General features: G+C 46.9%; 1 protein-coding gene across 1 annotated transcript; it reads left to right on the top strand.

Moving 5' to 3' along the window:
- Positions 1 to 14780: 14780 nt before the first annotated feature.
- T265_09963 (hypothetical protein) lies at positions 14781 to 20269 on the top strand (the record flags this gene model as incomplete). Its single annotated transcript, XM_009176199.1, has 3 exons — positions 14781 to 14806; positions 14902 to 15194; positions 20178 to 20269. 3 exons carry the CDS (start codon positions 14781 to 14783, stop codon positions 20267 to 20269), a joined length of 411 nt encoding a protein of 136 aa, XP_009174463.1.
- Positions 20270 to 20319: the final 50 nt, after the last annotated feature.

Here is a 20319-nt window from a genome sequence, read left to right as displayed (position 1 = left end):
TCACAGTCAACCATTGGGCGGCCGATGCGTGGTTTCAATGGTCTGCAAAATGTGACTCATCTTTTTTCAGGGGAGGACAGCATCGCTGCTTCCATAAACATGCACATGATGGTCGGAATGAAGGAAATGTCTCACTGTCTACAAACACCTATCACAGAAAACAGTGCAACCTCACCTCCAGACCACCTCGTAAAACGGTTTCCCGTGGCACGTGGAATGTTCTTTGTCGGGCTGCTCTCCGTTGACCTTCCTGACACGGTTAAGGTTTGAGGAACTGCGTTCCAACCAGTATATCCTGAAGTATCGTGATAGCGCTGAAGCCCCACCACCACGGTAAGGTGACAGCTTTCGGCTGGCGAGAATGGTGTTATTCTCCGACCGATGAAGTACTCAGCGTGAGCGGAACCCATAGCTGCAGTCAATAAGGTTGACGGGACCAACCGCTTTTGTTCAGAGTTTCCCACACGTTTTAATGCTGCACTGGACACGTCTCAGTATCTTCTGCCTCCCCAGGCGGCCTGTCTGTCAAACTCATTGGGGACGAATGTTTTGCGAAGGCTGCTTTCGCTGGGGTTTACCTATTGATCGATGTGGTGGATGCATCCTGAGAGCGTTTGACCAGCAGTAAGAACCGCGGTTTGTTCCGGTATACGTGAATGAAGTTTGGTGCCAAAACAGCAACAGCCACACTTCACCAAATCATGGATACGATGCTGCAAGATGCCCCGGCCTTGTCGCTCAGCGGTCAAGGACCCGACGAATTGAGACAGCGCCTTGACTACGTTACTAGTATTTTTCGCATCTTTCGTTTCTCTGGCCTTTTGATTCCACCAGGATTCCCGGTTTGCACCGAAATTCACCTTCACCTGGCGTTGGACGATGCGCCAGGATGAGCTGTAATCGCGGCCAAAAGGAATATGTAGCCGTGGCTCCAACAAAGTCACGGATTGACCAGAGATACAGTGTATGGATGAGATCTGCTGCTTGGACCGACTCTGAGCAGCGCTTTGAGTATCTTTTCATAATTGCTTTTTATATCTGACGTCGGACCGTTCATCAGGCGTCCCAGGAGCTGATTCTGATAGTATTGTTTGATTTCCGTGACCACTAGCTTCCGCACTGGTATTCTAGAGGGAGCGGCAAACAGTGACTGACAAAGCCAGAACTACAGGCCATAAGTAGATACAATAAAGTGTGCAACGGATCTCACTTTCTGGGCATTCTCCGACATGCGTTGCAAAACGAACCGCACAGAGGCGAAAATCAACGGACATGCAGTCAGAAAAGAAACCGGTCAGCTGTAACACTCTTCTGGTGCTTAGCTTCCCGAAGGAAGCACGAGGACCGGGAAACTGCCAGGTTGCCCAAGCCTAGACAGGGGAAGCCAAGAGGCAGAGGTCGGGGTCGAACCATGGACCTTCCAGTCGGTAAATTCGCGCTCTAACCAGTCAAGCAGAGACGCTTCCGCTGGGTTGCTCAGTACAATAGCCCCCCCCCAGCATATCCAGCTGCAGCGGTCTCTGCATCACCAAATGTGAGCGGCCGGTAGCTGAGAGAGCGAGGGAACAGTCAGTTAGACTACAGTACTTGAGTCCTGTATCCTTGTTTCTGGCAGATAGCATACACCAATCCAGAACGAATCCAGTGCACGACAAGAGCCACTTGTTGTCCTGCTTGCTTTAGTGTGCAAACATCAAAGGCGACTAAGTAGACGGCTTTCGGGATTTGAAAGCATAGTGTAGGGTTGTTACTGGGGTGGGACTTCAATAAGCTGCAGATAAATGATACACCGCGGACAAAGCGGTCATTCCTAGTGCTTGGATTGCAGACAGCGTGACCAAATTAGAATAAGATAGGATAGAAGAGGTGAATTGTAAGTGAGACGTCAGTAGTAGTGTTTTCGCCCACCCGCTCTGCTATATGCAGCAAGTAACGTACTAGGGCTAGTGACACCATGCGCTGGCCGATATGTCATGAGACTATTGTCAGTTGTATCATGGCTGGAATAATCCAAGAACGTTCACACCCAGAGAAGAGGATGATTATGGTCCTCGGCCGGAGACTTTGGCTCAAAAGCCCCACCGCAAGGAAACAGTGTTTGTCGAAAAATGTGGTGCATGATCATTTTCATAGAGCAAGTCACCATAGAAGTGCTAACGACAAACCCCGAGGGCCAGAAGACTGTGTTGATCAGACTTCTAATCACTGGTGTCGCAGACACTACCCAGTACGGCTCAACGGGTCATGGAGTTACATACGCCGTCAGACAGGAAAGTCTAGTCTGTTCGTGCTTCAGTGTGCCAATCGACAAAGTTCCCTGGTTTTACCCCTGAGAAACATGTCAGCAGACCAGATCCGGGGAACATCGACACCATCAAACGCATGGCGACACATGCAGACGTGACATGTATACAGTTCCTCTGCCTTGTCATCCCGAGATAGCCCAGTGGTCAAGCGGCGAACTCAATGAACGACAAGTTCGTGGTTTGAACCCGACCTCTGAATATCGGCTACTCTGGACTTGGGCAAACTGTCAGTGATGTCTTCGGGTGGCGCGGCAGCTATGCACCAAAAGCCTACAGCCGACCTATTATTAATAGTATTGTATGTTATTCATCAGCCACTACAACCAGCAGTGCGCTGCTTCGTAAGCCCAGTGAGCCAGGAACTTGCTAATGACCATAAGTCGGGACGGTCAGAAACACGTCGACGCATTTTTAACTTTACGAAATCCATGCTGACCTCCAACGCGCTTCCCACCAACTGTTGCACTTGTGAATGGAAATTGTCGTCGCAGTGAATGCTCTTAATTATGTAAATTACTCAATGATTTTGTATGTATTCTTCGGCAGCTCTCAGAGTCGATTTTTTGCGCTGCCAGATCCCTGATGCAAACTGAACTCAATTACAACCAGAGGGGGAGTTTTGGCTATCTAGCTTGCCGTCAAGGAATTCCTACAATGTTCCGTAGTTGTCATTTAACCTTGGTGAATCACAAGGTAATCACAAACTGTTCCTCGTTGAGTTTGCCTGGAAGCAGGGAATCGTCAAACGCCTCCAACGATGGGCCTTGCTCTTGAGATACGGTTACAGGGCTGAATACCGGTCCACCATCGGCCCCTGACATGACAATACACAGTGGCCTCTCATCAATGCAAGCAGGCCGGAAATAGAGTACAAAACGGTCGCTACAACTGTCCTGTAGCTGGGAATAAACCGTTTGGCGTCGGAAGCAGTTCGCACCCTAACTGACAGCTGACATGATCACTCAACTGACCATGATCCCATGATGCTGAGTCAACAAGTACCATCGCAGTGAGTGGACACCTACCTGACCGTGTGGATTTTGGGCCCTACTTCACCAGCGTGACGCAATATCACTGGCTAAGTTTGCGTTCGTTGGACCACGATATCACAGTTACAGCACGCCGCGGTGAGACAGTCCCACAAAGAGCATCTGGGGAAGGGCAAAATAAAGACACCTAGTTGGTGTCAAGTTTATCGTCTCCTAGTGGATTTGTGGACAAAGCAGATTCCCACGTTCCTTGCGGTGTGGCAAAGCAGGTAAATCGTTATTGAAAAGTCGCCTGCAGCAGTTGATGCAACCAAATGAACTCACCTTGAGTTTGATCACACAGTTCTGCTCGGTGGCAACACTTTCTGATGGCAGCCGGTACTAAAATAAGTGACTTTAAGTACCTCCAATCAGCGGTCCAGCAACGGTAAACTAATTCCGGGAACTCAGTCGATTAAGCCGTCGTCTTGGAGATCTGAAGACTACTGTTTATGACGACGGCAGTCAGTTTTCCATAATGGCGCTTATAGAGTTGGAGCAACGGTATCCGTCCCTAATACCATATCCGTTCGTGACCGTTGCACCCAGTCAAGTGGCCAGGGGAGCGACTTATGGACACACCAATGCGTGCACCGGAATTCTGAATGGAAGGGGACGAGGCGACCTTGTAAAACATCCTGCTGAGATCGAGCGCTCCAGGACCTGAATTCACCTGACGCAGTCACCGGAAGTGACACTGCTCAGACGGAAACTTGGAATACGGCATAATAATATCCAGCCAGTGAAAAGGCAACTAAGACACCTCAGTAAGTCACCAGGGAACAATTTCACCAGCAACGTGCCGCGATCGCGCGCTCACCCGGAGGCCACATATTTGTTTCAAAAACAATAGCAGACGCTTTGAGAGGATGCAGGGGTACATCATTTGCTGGAGCGGCAAAGTGTTAAATGCGATTCGTGTTTGCCCAGCAAGGTGGATACGGTGATCAGATGTCATCCGGCCAAGATCTGCAAGTCGCGCGCTCGAAACTAGCGACTTTAGCCCGGAGGTGCTTCCGGACGCCTATGAATTCCGAGCTAACTCGACAGACTTCACTGAGGGTTGTTATCCGGCATCCTGAACCTAAACTGTCTCTCAGTGCAGTCAGGGGATGTATGACCCTTTGAACCCAACCCCCATGTGACTAGCCCAATGATCGGGCGGCTTGTCTGTCCAGCACTAAGCTCAGATCCGGTTGGTGGAAATCATTCACCACACAGCCAATCGTTTTCCGGTATTCGCTGCGGGCCAATCGATAGAGGCATGTCCAGGGAACGGTGTATTTCCAGAATATTGCAAAACCAAAGATATTCCGTGAATGCGACTCTCTCCGTTTCTCATTTCTTTTTAATGTTTGCCTTATTCTATCGGTTTTCCTCCTGAGAAAACCAGGCTGGAAGAACCGGTGCGTGAACTAAGTTGGGGCGACAACCACTTGAGTGGGCTAAGTTTGAAAGGACGTTTTACTCGAATTAGACTGAATCAGCCTGCCTGACGCAGACGAGCTGTTCGCCGGCGATACTTATCACCTACACAGGAACCAAATTTCGTATACTTTTGTGCCCACCGTTACTTTTCCATTCCCGCGAAGGAGTTATTTTTCCTTCGTTCAACTTAATGGTACTGGCCATCTGTTCAAAGCGGTTTATTGCTTTACTATCGTATTTTCAGCGGCAATGCGAGGTTCTCTCTCAGGCTTAGTCACATTACGAACAATCGTGGTATGGGTTGTGTGAACTCCGCGTCCGGCATCCCAACTTTTGTCATCCTGCCACTAGGAGGATAGGACTCAAAAATCGCGATTCAGCAAATCTAACAGTAACACTGGCATGCTGGTTTTGTCGAAGCATAACACAAACACTGACCAGAATGAGTTAAGCCCTTCGCCCCTATTAAATGCTTCAGTGCTTGTCTTTTTTAACCCCAAATCCAGGGGGGTACTTGGGACCCATTGATATAACAGGTTTCGGGGCATTCGTGACACGACAGAGCTGGGTTAGCTGGCGCCAAACTATCAGTAGGGCGCCCGATAAATGACAGACTAAATGCCACAAAAATCGTTCAGCATTCGAAACAATCCGAAACCAAAAGAATTTTGAGGTGCACGATACACGCCGTTGCAAACGTCATACAGAGAGTCTGGTTCAGAAGCCCACAAAGGGTGACTGAGCAGTTCAAGCTACCCCGCCCTAAATCATCCATGAACCACGAAATCTCTTTAAACTTTTTCTAGCACAAACCGGGCTAAATTACAACCCGGTTTCGCATTTTCAGGAGACAACCAAGAGGCACGTGGTGACCACATGGTCGAAAATCTTGCACACCCTTTCCGTTTCGACAAATTGCTTGACGTCGTCAGTTTTCATGAACTCAAGTCCAAAAGCATTGATTGCAGTTATCACAGACGCTTGCAAACGAAAGTTAGAGGGTTTTGTGGCGTAATGTTTAATTATTTACTGATAAGGACTTTGTTTAGAAAATGTAAACTTCAGAGATCTCGCCTCCGACAGAATAGAATACAGGTTTTTCTGGATGGAATGACCAAAGCCATCCCGAAGTTAGCATGCATTCACGAAGGATTAGGTCATCCTCATTTACATGCGGTCACTGAAAACAGAGCACACAATCCAGGGCAATGCACGGGAAGTCGTGGTGCGTTCTACGTATCTTGAACTTTGTATCATCGCCGACTGTGGAGTGGCACATGAGGCCAATCCGCGAATATGCAAGGCTACGTATAGGGCGTTATGGCCCCGAATCTCAGTCGACGAGTGTACCGGTCTACAGGGCGAGCTGATTTGTTGTATTGCTGCGAAGCTTGGCTGATTAAAGAACTGGGACCAAGACGTCTTAAGGTGTTCGGCAACGGTTGTCTTGGAACCATATCTCGTGTGGGCTAATGTCGATGAATCCGTAGCACGGTTACGGGATGTGCATTCGAGAGTTCCATCAAATACCGTGTCCAGCACCAAAAGTTCCGTTGGTTAGGCCATGAGCTGTGCCAGGCTAAAGCGATTGCCTGCTCAACTCATAGTGCTAGGTGCGGAATGACCATCTACCTTTACCGGGCGGGGGGTTACGAAAATGACTTTAACAATTCTGTGGGCTGCCGATGCTTCCTACTACCCGCGTCTGTTTGTAGACTGCGAGATGTGGCCGCCAACCGGTATCAGTGATCTAATTGTTGTCAGCTTCTTCCCACTTTGCTTCAATGAGTATCTGGAGGTGTAGACACCTCAGAATTCTTGTAACGAGATGGAATCCAGAACCCTCCGGGTCCACTTTATTTCCTTTCTTCACAATAAGGCTTCCATTAAAATGATGCTTGTATGGAAGCAAGGCATCAGCTTTAACCACAGACGTCACGTTGTGAATGATTTTTGGGATGAATCTGTAGTTATTATCCATGCGACCGTATGGTATTACCTCATCTGAAGTTTTGGTGCGTGATCCTCCTATCGAAGCGCATCTACAGTTGGTGAGAATTTCACTCATAATAAAGCCTTCTACAGCTATTAGACGCTTCATCTTCCTCGTGTGTTTCCTCCTTTGACTCCTCTCCTGGTCTCTGAACTGATCATCACCAGCGGAAACTAATGGCGTTGGACACAAGATTTCTTGCCACACATTGCCCCTTGGAACCGCTTCGCTGTCGGCAAGCCAAAAATTCATATAACTTTCGTAGATGATACGGGGATAGAAAAATCTGCTCCCATGATCCATTGCCTGATTTCTTTGGACCGTGATGCACTGTTGGCCTCCGGCTCCGGGAAAAAATCCTATTTTCACGATCCCTATTAAACGGCATTCTTTGACCTCCGTTACAGCTCTGAAAAGTTATAATAGAAAACGATGAAAGGCGTTTTCCCCTTTCATGCAGAATAAGCACACGCTATGGTATTTGGGTAATTCATGTATGTCCCTCCAGCCAACACGCTACAAATTTCTCGAATTTTTCCAAATTCTCCTTATTTTTACCTTTAAAAAGAGAACGTACATTCTTACCATGTACACATATCTATATATATGCGCCCTCGAAACTAAAATTTTAACGTCATTTGTTGTACAGGCTCTTTGGATTTTAGCCCTTCCAAGGGTCTTTAACCATTTTTGCTTGATAATTATTTAGTTGTGGTGACCCTTCAAGTCGCTGTGATCACAAAGGCCAACGGTTTTCCTCACCCAATTCTTTGAGCACATTCAGTCCTCGTTTACACAATTAGTTTCGTCGATGTGCTGTCAATTCACCAAGCTTTTGCAGTCTAATCGAAACGGCCAACTCGCATAAATATCTAGGATTGATTTGGGGCTCGCGCTGCGATCTGGAAACTCGAGAGTTTTCCCCAGAGTATTCCCCAAAAAATATATTTTTCAACCTACACTCACGTATCACATTATAAAAACGATCCTGTTTTCCTTTGTAAGCGGTTGTTAGGCCCTGAACACCCATCATCTTCCCCATCCGTATGTTCAAAAAATGCCTCGAACCAAAAGACTCAGCTCACAGCGTCCTCGCCGTTCGAGGCTGGTAAACATGTCGCTCCAAATAACCTCAGACTGTCCAGGAGTACCAACCGACATCCCTTTTCCTCATTAATCCAGTAACTCTGTTCTCTCTTTGCGACCGGATGAATCACAGAAACATGAAAAATCTTACAGCCCGTCTACACCGGATGCAAAACGAACTGCCTTCCAATCCACATAGCCTATTACATGTCTCCTAACTTCTGACGCAAAATGCGATCCAACCAATCCTGAAATAGCGATAATTCTTATTTGCACGGTCTCTGGAATTTATCAAATCATTAAATGCCGTCGTCAGGTCCTAATACTCAACGCGCCCGATCAAATTCCAGTTGAACACTCCAAAACTACCATCTTGAATGTGGCACGTTTGGCGCCAAGTGCAAAGTTATATGGCCCTTAAAGTCGAAATCTTCCATGTGCTGCTATTAGTGTTCTCCACTGTTACCAACAAAAACCACTTGATAAATCAGAAGGCTAGAAAGCGACACCAATAATATTTGTTTTAAGAGCGTGAGGTTACAACACCTTAATCGAGTCGAATACAATACCAAAAATGGGAACGTACAAATGAAGGGCTTATCGTTCTGAGTGGAATTTGCAATAGTTACACCAAGTTGGTTTGGTGCAGGTAATCGTGTTTCTTTTGGCAGATTCACTGCTACACCATCCTGGTTGTCCGCGGTTGTTGTTGGGTCGAGCAGGTTTGTGTTACGACGCGTGAGTGATGCGTGGGGGTGTGCGTTTTCGGTTGTGTTCTGTCCTTATATAGGAGAGTTTGACGTGTGTATAAAACATGAATCGTTCCGATGCGTACTAGACAGGAACTGGCTTGTGGTCAGTCAAATTTGCGCGCGGAACGGCGCTCGTCCCTTGATTTTTGTGCTTGTGTTTGATTGTGCTCTGTTCTTATACAGGAAAGTTTGACGTGTGTATAAAACATGAATCGCTCCGATGCGTACTAGACAGGAACTGACTTGTATAGCGGGTCAGCCGCAGGATCTAGTAAACACGCATGTACTAGACAAATTACGTGACGCCGGTTGAGGGGACATGGAAATGTCCGCTACGCTGCCCAATAACACTACAATTTTGGGATGGAAACGGTACCTTGTGTCTGATAACACCACAAGCCCCGCTCTTCTCCACCGAAAAGTTTCAAACCACAAAAACTGAGGCTCCTCATACTCGACTGTAGTGGTAGCTCACCAGGTTCCCTATTCCAAAATTCGGTCCCTAAAAGCTACTAGATTAAACTCTCCTCGATTCGCCAATCTGTGTTATTAAGGACATTCAAAGTGACTAAGTCAAAGATGCTCCATTCGTCTAACCACCCGGACAACCACGTTGGTCGATACATATGAGCACAGCAGCCGAAGAACCACCGAAACAAGCAAAAACCTACTTAGTGTATCGAAGTACCTGGAGTACTCTGCAGTAGCACCAAATTCTGCTGTACCCACAACCGTATCTGTTGACGCTGAGGCTGTTGTATTATCCATGTCTGCTTTATACTTTGAATATATACCTCATTCTGATGTCACACATGAGGATTTGTCGGCTTTTATTCTCACGAATTTTCGGACCAAATATCATGTCCCAACTTCGCGATGCAAAATGGAACCGCCCGGTACTCTAAGTACCCTGAGTACCATATCCTACATGACCAACAAAACGATAAACCACACGAGCGTGCAGACCACTGGTGTATCTATGTATAAAACTCACTGTATTCTCACTACAAAACAACATCCATCCTGTCTCACTGTAGAATCGGTCCCATATACTATCGTACCCAAACCGCTTGCTCAACCAAGCGCCAGAACTTACGTAGACACTCATACGGTACCCTTGTGCCCTCAATATTCTGTGATTTCTCCCAACACAACCCACACTGAAGTATTCAGTAGCCTCTAGCTTTGCAGCCTTAAAAGACCATGAGCCCTCTAGTGCTCCTGCAATAGACTTTTTGATTTACCTTCCAATAAATCTGTAGATGTTCCCACCATCCCGGCAGCACTCCCTTAAGGCCCAGAAGTGACCGACCTATAACAAGAGTAATGGTCACGCCAGTCGCCAACAGCATTGGTTCTCGTCACAAACTTCCCAAACTGCAGACTCTCCACGTTCCATCCTTACCAAAATACGCTTTCGAGCTCAAGTATTTGTTGTCGAGGCCTGCATGCGTGGTTAATTTGCAACTGCACCTCCGAGAATCTGTCCTTTGTTCCTCATAAGACTTTTTTCCGGCCTCTCCAAGTACAACTCACATGCATCACGTGTTTGGTGAAATCTCAAATCCCCATACACCATCGGCTGGCATAGACATTTATGCGCTTCCAGCATCCTGCTCACCCAATTCTGCCGCATCTGTAGACTTGTTTCGGCTGCCACTCACATCCATACACCGCCTTTTTCTGCACATCTCCTGACGATGCGAATGACTGCGCGTCAAAACCTCTCTCAACTGCACGTCTGCTTTCCCATAATGAACTTCATACTCCAACTTCTGCCGTGGCTTCAGGCAAACTTCATCCACTATTCACCCTCTATCACCAGTGCTGAATACACTTCGGCCTACTCCGAGCATGCATCCGGTCAACTCTTATTCACGTACATGTACCTCTTTCACCCATTTCCCCCTAGTACCGAACTCCACCGTAATCGAGGCTAGTGAACTTCAAACTGGCACAGTGTACTCGCCAATGAACCTGTTAGTAATGTTGTTTTACGCTCACTCCCTGCTTCCAAAAGACCAAAATCTTCGGGCTATCATCGCGATTGCATGACCAAGTCTGATTTGTTCAACTGAAGCAAGGCTCCAAATTGAAACTCCAGTCACGTCTAATTCAATCCCTGGTTACAATATGAACCGCTCCGACGGGAAAACTCAAGGGATGGAGGCTGTGGCACCTATTCTAAATCAGAATTTTTTGCGGCCCCTAGAAGGGATTCTAGGGGCCCTCTGGATTTCTTCAGAACAGACCAAACTGCTTGCACCAATGGGTTGAATCCATCTACCACTCACACTCTCTATCGCCTCTATTGCTGACTTTTCCCGGATTATGCCCACTGCACATGCCCCCCAGTTCGTCTAAATATGTGCTGGGTGACTACAGCCCAAAGGATGCTTTCTGGTTTCCCACCTTGGGCCTTTATCTTTATGCCCAGCTGCTTGCCCAACTTGGTGGAGGGGGTTGGCCCAAGCTTTTACGCAGCTCCATCCATGGCTTGTCTATCCTGTTGTCAAATGGGGGTCATCTGGCTACAACACAGTTGGTCAATCCTTCTTACTAAATGATCACCGTGTTGTTTCGCGCAATGATGTCAGTTGTGGCGCCACTGCTCATCCAGGTTCTCTCTTTTACCTCTTGTCCCCAGATATTTTACCAGCTTCTTAATCTTTGCTGGCCTCCCGGGACTGGAGTGGCTCCTTCCAGTCAACAACACCTAACACATTTGTGGTATCTACCAAGACCTACTGACCTGTCTTAGACGTGCTTTGCTCTTTTAAATTTTTCGCCCTGGTGTCTGTCGCGATGATAAGTTACTAAACATCTTGAATGCTGAAATATACCGAGCCGGCAGGGAGCAACGGGAATTTCGGTATTTCCTATTAATATTCCTCATCGACAAGATCTCACCTGCCGAGAATCCTCTCGGGTGTTCATCGAATGTCGTGAACTCTCGGGGTACCATCTCAGTGTAAATTACTGAGCCGCCCATTTTGTGAGCGCTGTACCCCAAACGGTCACTCAGTAACTCGTCTCTCTGCCATCGATGGTAGACTTATCACTGATCCTATCAGGATAGCTGGCCACACGGGCACTTATTTTGCCAACCGCTCCTTTTTCCTCCAAAACTCACGCCCACAATCACCGTCGCACACCTACACAAAAAGTGGTTACCCCATGCTAGCAACTGGACTATTACTCCAGCTGATATATCAGCACTTCTTCAGTCCCTCAAGAACTCCGTCGTGCCGAGGGCGACGGCTTACCATCAGGTAATCTGAGGCACGACGATCAATATGTCAGAATCCTTGTCCTAAGTCTATTTAATCACTCGACCAAATCTGGAAACGCCCCTACCCAGTAGAACCAATCTGCTGTCCACCCTTATTTCCAGTTGAGGTCCAGGAAAACTGCTTTTAAGTATAGAGGGATCCATCATATCATTCCTTTATTTCGAACCGTTGAACCTCTAATCAAAGACCGGATAACCAGGTTCCTCCCAGCTTAAAATGTAATAGACGACTAGCAGTACGTATACCTGTCTCAGAGCTCTGCCATTGGCTGCCAGCTTTACTTCTTGGGGACCATCACAGCAGCCTATGATGCTGATCACCCTACTGTAAAATTCCAGTTGGGCATGGAAACATTTCACCATATCTACCATGTGCCCCTGCAGAAGAAAGTTAGTTCTGTTGACATCACTGAAAGTTTTCTCACTAGTTCGCCTTCTACCTACCTGAGATGGCACAGATAACACAAATTGGTGCAAACGGTCATTCCTATTATGGATCACCAGGGGGTCGTTTCGCAAAGCGCGGAACCGCTTCAAATCAGAAAGCCGCCAATTGAACATACAAAAACAAGCCACCATTCTGTACCTCGCTCGAGAAAACGAAAACGGCCTGTTCAAATACATGAGAAATCGCCTCAGAGACAAGCCATCCGCGTTCTCCTTGAGGGACAGGAACAAGGAACCCACGAGTGATCCACTGGTGGTATCCGAGGCCTACAGAGAACATTATGCAGGTCTATAATCTGCCAGAGCGTCCTCGTTACATCCAGTCTTGTCAAGACGTAATTACGAACTGCCACTTACTATCTCCGCGGTGGGGGACATTCGTCAACTCTTGCAAAAGTTCAACCCATTCCGCGCGTTGGTGCCCGATGAGGTCCATCTATAGTCTCTGGGGGAAACGTCGTCTACGCTGGCAAATCATTTATACCCGATGTTTCGTCAGTCGTTTGACGAAGGCCGCCATCCCGGTGCTTGGTAGAAATCCATGGTCACACCAATCCACAAAAACTGGGAACCAGCTCTCACCTGGAAGCTACAGGCCTATAGGCCTCACTAGCGTGTCATGCAAGGTGATGAAGCTCACTCTGAAGCAGGCTACCCCAGGTCACCTTGTTTCCAAAAATTTGATATGCTCAGCACAACACGGATTTTTCCAAACCGTTCTCGCGTGACAAACATGCTCGTGTTTATGGGCAGCTTAACCCAAACCAGGGACGAAGGACTCATGTCGGATGCGATATTTTTCGACTACTCAAAAGCAGCTAATGGGGTCCCATGCGTCCCGCTGCTCCACAAACCCGAGTCTTACGGGATCTAAGGGAGAATTTTACACTGGATCAAGGCGTACCTATCAGAAAGATCGTTCAACGTGAAGGTAGTTTCTTCCTACTCTCCCCAGCGCCGGTCTTTATTGGAGTTCCCTAAGAATCCGTCTTGGGACCACTGCTATTTCTGCTATACTTCAATGACTTTTCAGCTGTTCTTGCAAGTCCACGTCTAATGTTTGCGAACGACTTAAAATTCTGGAGTCCTGATGACAGTATCCTTCAAATGGATGCAGGCGCTCCAGGACAGTGGTCGTTGGACCGGCACCTTCCTATGGATGACGAAGTGCGTCCATATGTCATTTGGAGGAGGCTTAGCGAACGCCTTTGTCGTGGATGGTAACGAAGGACCAGGAAGCATCATGAGGATGGACGCCAAAACGGATTTGGGTGTCTGGGTCCCCTCAAACGTGTCCCCCTCACTGCACCATGAGAAATCGGCCCAAAAGGCACTTGACATTTTCCCGATGATTCGGCGCACCTCGAATGGATTTCCATATACTCTACGGGGCCTACGTCAGATCCCTGCTTGTGTACGCCAATCAAGTTTTCTACTCGGGGCGCACTAAAGTCGTTACCCCAGTCTTAATTGTCCAGCGAACCACTAAGAAAATGGTTGTCAATCTCAAATCCGTGGACTACGAAACGATTCTCGCGGTGCTTGCCCCCTTTCCCTTGGGGGATCGTCGCCTCGAAGGGGAACCAATCCCTACTTATGCCCTGCTTGAACAAAGCTTGGCCAGCAGCTTTTTCACCGTTGACCCAGCAAACGCACGGCGGGGACATAGTAAGAAGATTTTCAAGCTCGGAGCGCACAAATTCATCAGGCAGAATTTGTTCTCATTTCAGAAGGTAACCGCATGGAATGACTATCCTTTGAAGGTTGTGCACGCTCCCTCTAGAAGCAAGTTCAAAGCGCTATTAGACACTTATTTATGCGAATCCTCGAGCTGAAAAGCATACTGTCCCGCGCTGAAAGCCTAAGGAGCAAAGCTACATCCTTTTTTCATTTGTATTTTTCAGGTGAAGGACAGCCGCTAGCAACAGGACCAAAACCAGCCCGAAAAACTTTGGCAAAAGAGTTGATCCTGTGTATCAATCCGTGGGTCCGTAAATCTGTGGAAACCCTTGAGCAGCTCACCTTCAGCTACTACTTCACACATCTACTGGTAGGCGACTTCAACGCTCGAAAGGCCCTGAATGGAGCTCCAGTGCGTCAAATCAAGCGGACTATTTTCAGCGGCGCTGATTGAGGTCGTTCAACAGAGCACTTGGACTCAACATGTCGTTGCACCCACTATAAACCGCTCGGAACAACTACCATCTCCCATTGATTTGGTCATCGCCAACGACAGACACTCCGATGATTAGATACAAGTTAACGCTCCACTAGGATATAGCGACCGCTGTCTGCTGACATTGATTTCACCAGCTTCTGTGCCCGAAATCTCGAAGGTCAAGCATGGATTCAAAACTCTTCCTTGCGGAATTTTCAGGAATGCACATCTTTCTTGAACAAGTTTAACTGGAAGCAGCTTGAGTGAAAAACTTCTGGAGGACCATTATTATGAAAGTTCACGAGGCTAACGAGATGTTCGTCCCGAAAAAGCACTTGCAGTCGGACGAGCCGCAGGCCGCCTAAGAGGATTCGGCGTCTACTTTTAGAGAGATCTCAACTTTTTTTAAAGGTTTGCTCCGGGAGGCACACAAGATGAGCTGACATGCCCCAAATTGCGGGACCACTCTGAACCAGAAATCCGTCAGTGGAACGCACAGAAACATGCCACAATTTTATATCTCTTACGGAAAAACATAAATGTGCTATTTCACTACATGAAACCTCATCGCAGAAACAAGCCATCCGCGTTCTCCTTGAGGGCCGGGAACGGTGAACCCACGAGCGAGTGGTATTGGGACCGTGAAATAAGTAATTTTGTCTACCGCTTATCCCGTTTTGAGTGCTTTCTTTCCCGAAAGTTTTGTGTGTTCTCATAACGAGCAGTTGCACCGACGGTTCGAATTTCACTGGCTGGTCAGAAACATGTCACAAATGTATGGACGCGTGGGTTGACGTAAGCAGCATAACCATTTGGGGCACATCGAATTTTAGGAGAAATTTCCTGATGAAACTTTGAAAGTACTTACTTTTCCTGCAAAGAACTTACAGTTAAATGCGTGGCTTCACTGATCAAGACTATCTTATTCTGCAGAAAAACACACATGAGCGTAAGTGATAAGTTCGTCTTCGTGACCACCTGAAAGGTTTATTAAGGTTCTCGGAAACAGATAATGCGAAAATAAGCACCTCAGGATATGCTTCAGCCATTAGAACGAAGGTATCCCAACGCCATTGGGGCCGTTGATGAATCTATGTTTTGGCAAACATTTTGCCGCCACCGGAAAAGGCCTCGCTCAGTGTGCATTTAACAACGCAATTCAGCAGCTGATGGCGAAGCAGGGACCAAATTGGTGTCAAAACCGCAACACCTATCGGCGCTGCTCAGTTTACCTTGTAGAGGACGGCGTTGAGGCAACCCTTTAACTCCATCTGAGTAGGCTTAGAACGCAGAATGGTTAAGATTCTGAAATAAAAATAACCCAGGAAGTTAACGCTGTTGAATTAATCTGCTTCCCGGTGCTACCCAGCGTCTGTGTCTCGGAAACACCATACGGAGGAAATGTCCCCCCTTTCACTAGTAAATTTCAAGATAACCTAGAAAAGGTAAGGTCATTTGGGGACATATTTAAGAGCCCGCCAGAACCTGATATAATCTGTGTGATCAGAACTTGTTTTTTCGAAGTTAGGAGAATTGAGACGCAGACGGAAACGATCGAGACCTGCTCAATAATCAGCGCTTATGCGTAAAACCCGCTGAAGTTATCGGACGGATTAGTGACAATATATTCATTCTCTGCCTCCTCTTTTTTATGCTACTTGTGCCCACGCACACAAGCGTTAATTTAATAGGCACAAGTGTCATGCGGGCACTTGTTTCTAAGCAAGCTCCTTTTGCATTTCGACAAACCTGGAGGCATCGTGGTATATTATACAATTTTTCTACTGTATCTCCGCAAGGCATCCCACTGATCTGAACACTGAACATGGCGCAGTCTTCCAAACCACAAAATACAACGGAAAACGAACAAAATGTGCACACAGCCCACACAATCTTGCAAATCAGAATTCAAATTGGTCTGACGAAAAACGGCCCTACGCCGAGCTAACCCATCACATTCTCTGCAATTTTACTTCCTTTGGAAACACACCCTTCAAGATCCACAACTTAAATTCATCAGAGCCTTAACTAACAACTACTCAATCAACGTCGGTTGGGCCCCCCTTTGCTGAGAATAACTAACAAACAGGAGCCTGTAAGGATGTCTCTTGCATTCGTTTTGGACCTCTCACAAAGTCAGACACGCGATTCAGAAAAAAACATGTATCTTTCAACTTCCGGAGGTATGTTGATTTATCGGACCACACAATAACTAATGCGCACATTTGCGAGCTAAGTATTATTGTCAAATTACACTCCGCTTTTAAAAGCTTCAAACTGGACACACATTGACCCAAATTTTGTATTCTATTAGGTGGTGAACTTGAACTCCGCAGTTTTCTGCGACGTTATCTTCCGAAGGAAGAAAGTCATGTAACCAACTGTTTTTATTCAGATGACTCTTGAAAGGACTAAATATTGTCGGCTGCATAAAGCGGCCAGGTTTAATAAAACTCAGGACAGAGCATGACCGCTTTATCATAGATTGCCTAGTGTCGCGTGACCAACAAGTTCTCTTCTCAGTTGATGAAGGTGACCTAGTCATCTTGACATCCCACAAAGAAAAGGGGGAAACAGATGTGAATGAAAAACTTTCGCATATGCGGATAAAAAGATGCACCTCCGCCTAACTTTTGCTCGCTGAGGCTGCCGGCCTTACAGACCCCATGCAAATTTTCACTTTGTTTGTCCCATGTGCCTGGACTTCTCAAAGGCAAACGAAAAAGCTGGCCAGTTGTAGCCTACAGATCATCTGGTAGCATTTTGGGACATGGGATCTCTTCGTCAAATGCTCTACAGTATTACACCGAATTCAGACCCTACACTTAGTGAATCCCGCGGGAATGCGATCCTGATATTTACGTTAAATATGCCGTGGGCAAAAATGGTCCACATTTATTATCACATGAGTGCGAAAGCAAAATCTGGTTAGAAATTCATTATCGTGATGGAAGTGATACTGGAATGTGGCATGAATATGCTGATTCACTGATCGTGAATAACAGCGCTAAAAATAAAAAATACGAATGTACGGATGTTTTCACACAGGCTGATACATCAACTAGGGTGTGATCCACGCTGCTACACAGGTTCAGCACAAATGCGTCCGGTATTATTACGTGTTGGCCCATTGCGTTTGTGTGTGCACATTGTTCTGGTTATACCCGCGAGTATTTCCAGATCAAATTAACTGAACAGCAACATGGTCGTCTTTGTATAGTGATTGTAAAATGCACAGATCCTCAATATTATCCGAATACCCCGTGATCACACATTCGAAGGGGTCTTGTCACTCAACCGGTCTCCGTTCAACAGATTTGCATACGTCATGTGGAGGGATGGATAATGTAGATGTTTTATATGAGCAATTTATCCATCGGGAGGCTTTCCACCTTATTGCCTATTTTCTGGGCTTTAAACATCTAGCCCTAGTTGAAATGTTTGAGCTTGATCATTAACTCAACACCCTCATCTGTCGGTGAGGTTGATTCACAATTGGCAACCTGTGGCCAGAGATCTGATTCTGATCTAATCTTCAACACACAGCAACCATATATTTTAAATGGGCAACTCAATAGGAACTGAAGCGCATACTGAATTTTTTAATCGCAATAATAACCTGACCGTTTCACTGAATGTCTTTGCCATAAGCCCCATAAGTAGTATATTCCAGACAACATAATTTACTGGTGCAGCTTTTCTGATGTAGGCACATTTCTGCAAACGCCATTTATGCCCACTCGGGAATTTCGATTCAGACACAACCACTTTTATCCGTACTTCGTGTACTTGCTTAGACAATTCACAATCAAACGCAACCTCTAACCATTGAGGCTTCTGGCGAACAGTGACAGTTCACGTGGTTCGCATTGTAGAAACCCATCCTTTTTGTCACATGGTTATGCTGGTCAACATCACTGAAGTGAGAACTCTTCGGTAAACACTAACATAATTCTGAACGTTTGTCCCTGTCACCCGCTTTACACTCTCTCGGTGAATCAAGTCAAGCTGCTGGGGTTCCCGTCTAGTTTCCTTGCATGGATTTTCAAGGAAAATTGGGGAACCTTTAATGTCTGCATTCCACTGTCTGCGTCACAGTGGGTGTCGCCTCTACATATCATCATCAACCTAGACCTGGACATGGTTGGCTGTGGAAGATCTATTTCTACAACCGCGAAGAAAAAAATTTCGGTAAATCATAGGTTTGTGAATTTCAGTATGGCCGGCCCTGGTTCACAAGTTTTCGGCAGTGAAAAATTTCTAAGTCTCAACGTTCTATTATTAGGAATGTGGCCCGGATTCCCAGCCATCTTAAGTGGACGAATAATGTTAGGTCCCGAGAACCCATAGATAATAACGATCCTCTGTCCTCGAGGAGCACCATCCTCGCCTTTTCTGAATGCGCTTTTGGTGGGGCCTTAAGCCCCTTGCGTTTTCAAGATAGTTTATTCACCTTCTTGGATGTTGCACTCTGATCCTTCTGCACGCACCACATGTCACCGGCACACTTCTTTTTGCTTCCACACATCATTCACCTATTTTCACGCGCATCCACTACCGTAGATCAGTTTTGTGTTCTGCTTCAATTTGTCACTCTCACTGTAGATAATATTTGCAAGCGTCGGCCCACCTGTTACTCGGTTTATTTTTCAAGCTAGTTGGCGGAACTTCATTTGAGGGGGTTGGTGTAAGTTTGTCCCGAAGGCCTGTTGCAGTTGATGCGTTCGTCCTGGATTCAGTGTCTGCACAGCCACTGAAACCGATGGTGGGGGCCAAATCGGCCTAAGCATTCGTCGCCTTGCTGTGATGGGGCGCTTGTCTCTCCTTTGCATCTGAGTCTAGCCACCGTTTCGCAAGTTAGATTGTTCTATCCCCCCAGGAGGCACAAGGCCATTCAATAACCTGGGAATGACATAAGCATACTTTCCTCGAGAAAAATCAACAGCAACTATAACGGTACTTCCTTGTACGGGAAAAACAAGTAAGCCTCGGTTCCTAGCTGTCCTTGTGGTCCTCCTAACAACGCAAATGTTGCAGTACGTTTTGCGCGTTGTGTGGTTAGCGTGGATGGCGTTTTGCGCCATTTATACGGGTGTGGGTGATGCGGTTATTCTGTGCGGCCCACTGGCAACTTGCGAAGCGATATTACATTAAGCTTGATGGCAAGTGGATTCCCACAATATATCACGAGGGCTGGCCCCGTTCACAATGTGGACAGAAACAGCCCCTTTTGCAAACCTGTCGTGCAAACTTGGCTGGCGCTGCCCGATAGGTGGTTCCCAGGAATGTCTGACGGTTTTGGAGTGATTACCATCCATAGGTGTTGTGGCTCGGTGGGAATCTTGGCGTTCATTAGTAACTTATTTGGAGTCTAGTGGGATTTCAAGGAGGAATCTTTGACTATTCCATCAGCGAATGAAGGTGGTATTGTGGGCTATCTGTACCTAAACAACAATCGCGCCCCAACAGCGTTGCTACAAGCAGAAAATACCGGCCGTCTAACTTGGATCCTTGGCAGGCCACTGCTCCAGTATGTCCGCTGAGGGACAAGAACAAACCTGAGACAGGAAGCTCGGTCGAAAGCCTCAATTCTGCGTATCAATCTATGAATCCGTGAATAAACTATAGGGACCCTTTATGCCCTCACTTGGACTATGCTACACCCTTTTTTCACTTGTGCCTTTCAGGTGAACGACAGCCACTGACCGACAAGAACAAAACCGACCCGGGAGACTTGGGCAAAAGCCTCGATCCTGTGTATCAATCCGTGAATCCGTGAACCAATCAGTGCTCGAACACCTGTTGGGTTCACAGCTGAAAGCCGTCCCT

The sequence above is a fragment of the Opisthorchis viverrini genome (assembly GCF_000715545.1).
Source record: "Opisthorchis viverrini unplaced genomic scaffold opera_v5_321, whole genome shotgun sequence".
Classification (NCBI taxonomy): Eukaryota; Metazoa; Platyhelminthes; class Trematoda; order Opisthorchiida; family Opisthorchiidae; genus Opisthorchis; species Opisthorchis viverrini.
Note: the sequence above shows the minus strand (reverse complement) of the source record. Positions and strands in the feature narration are given on the sequence as shown.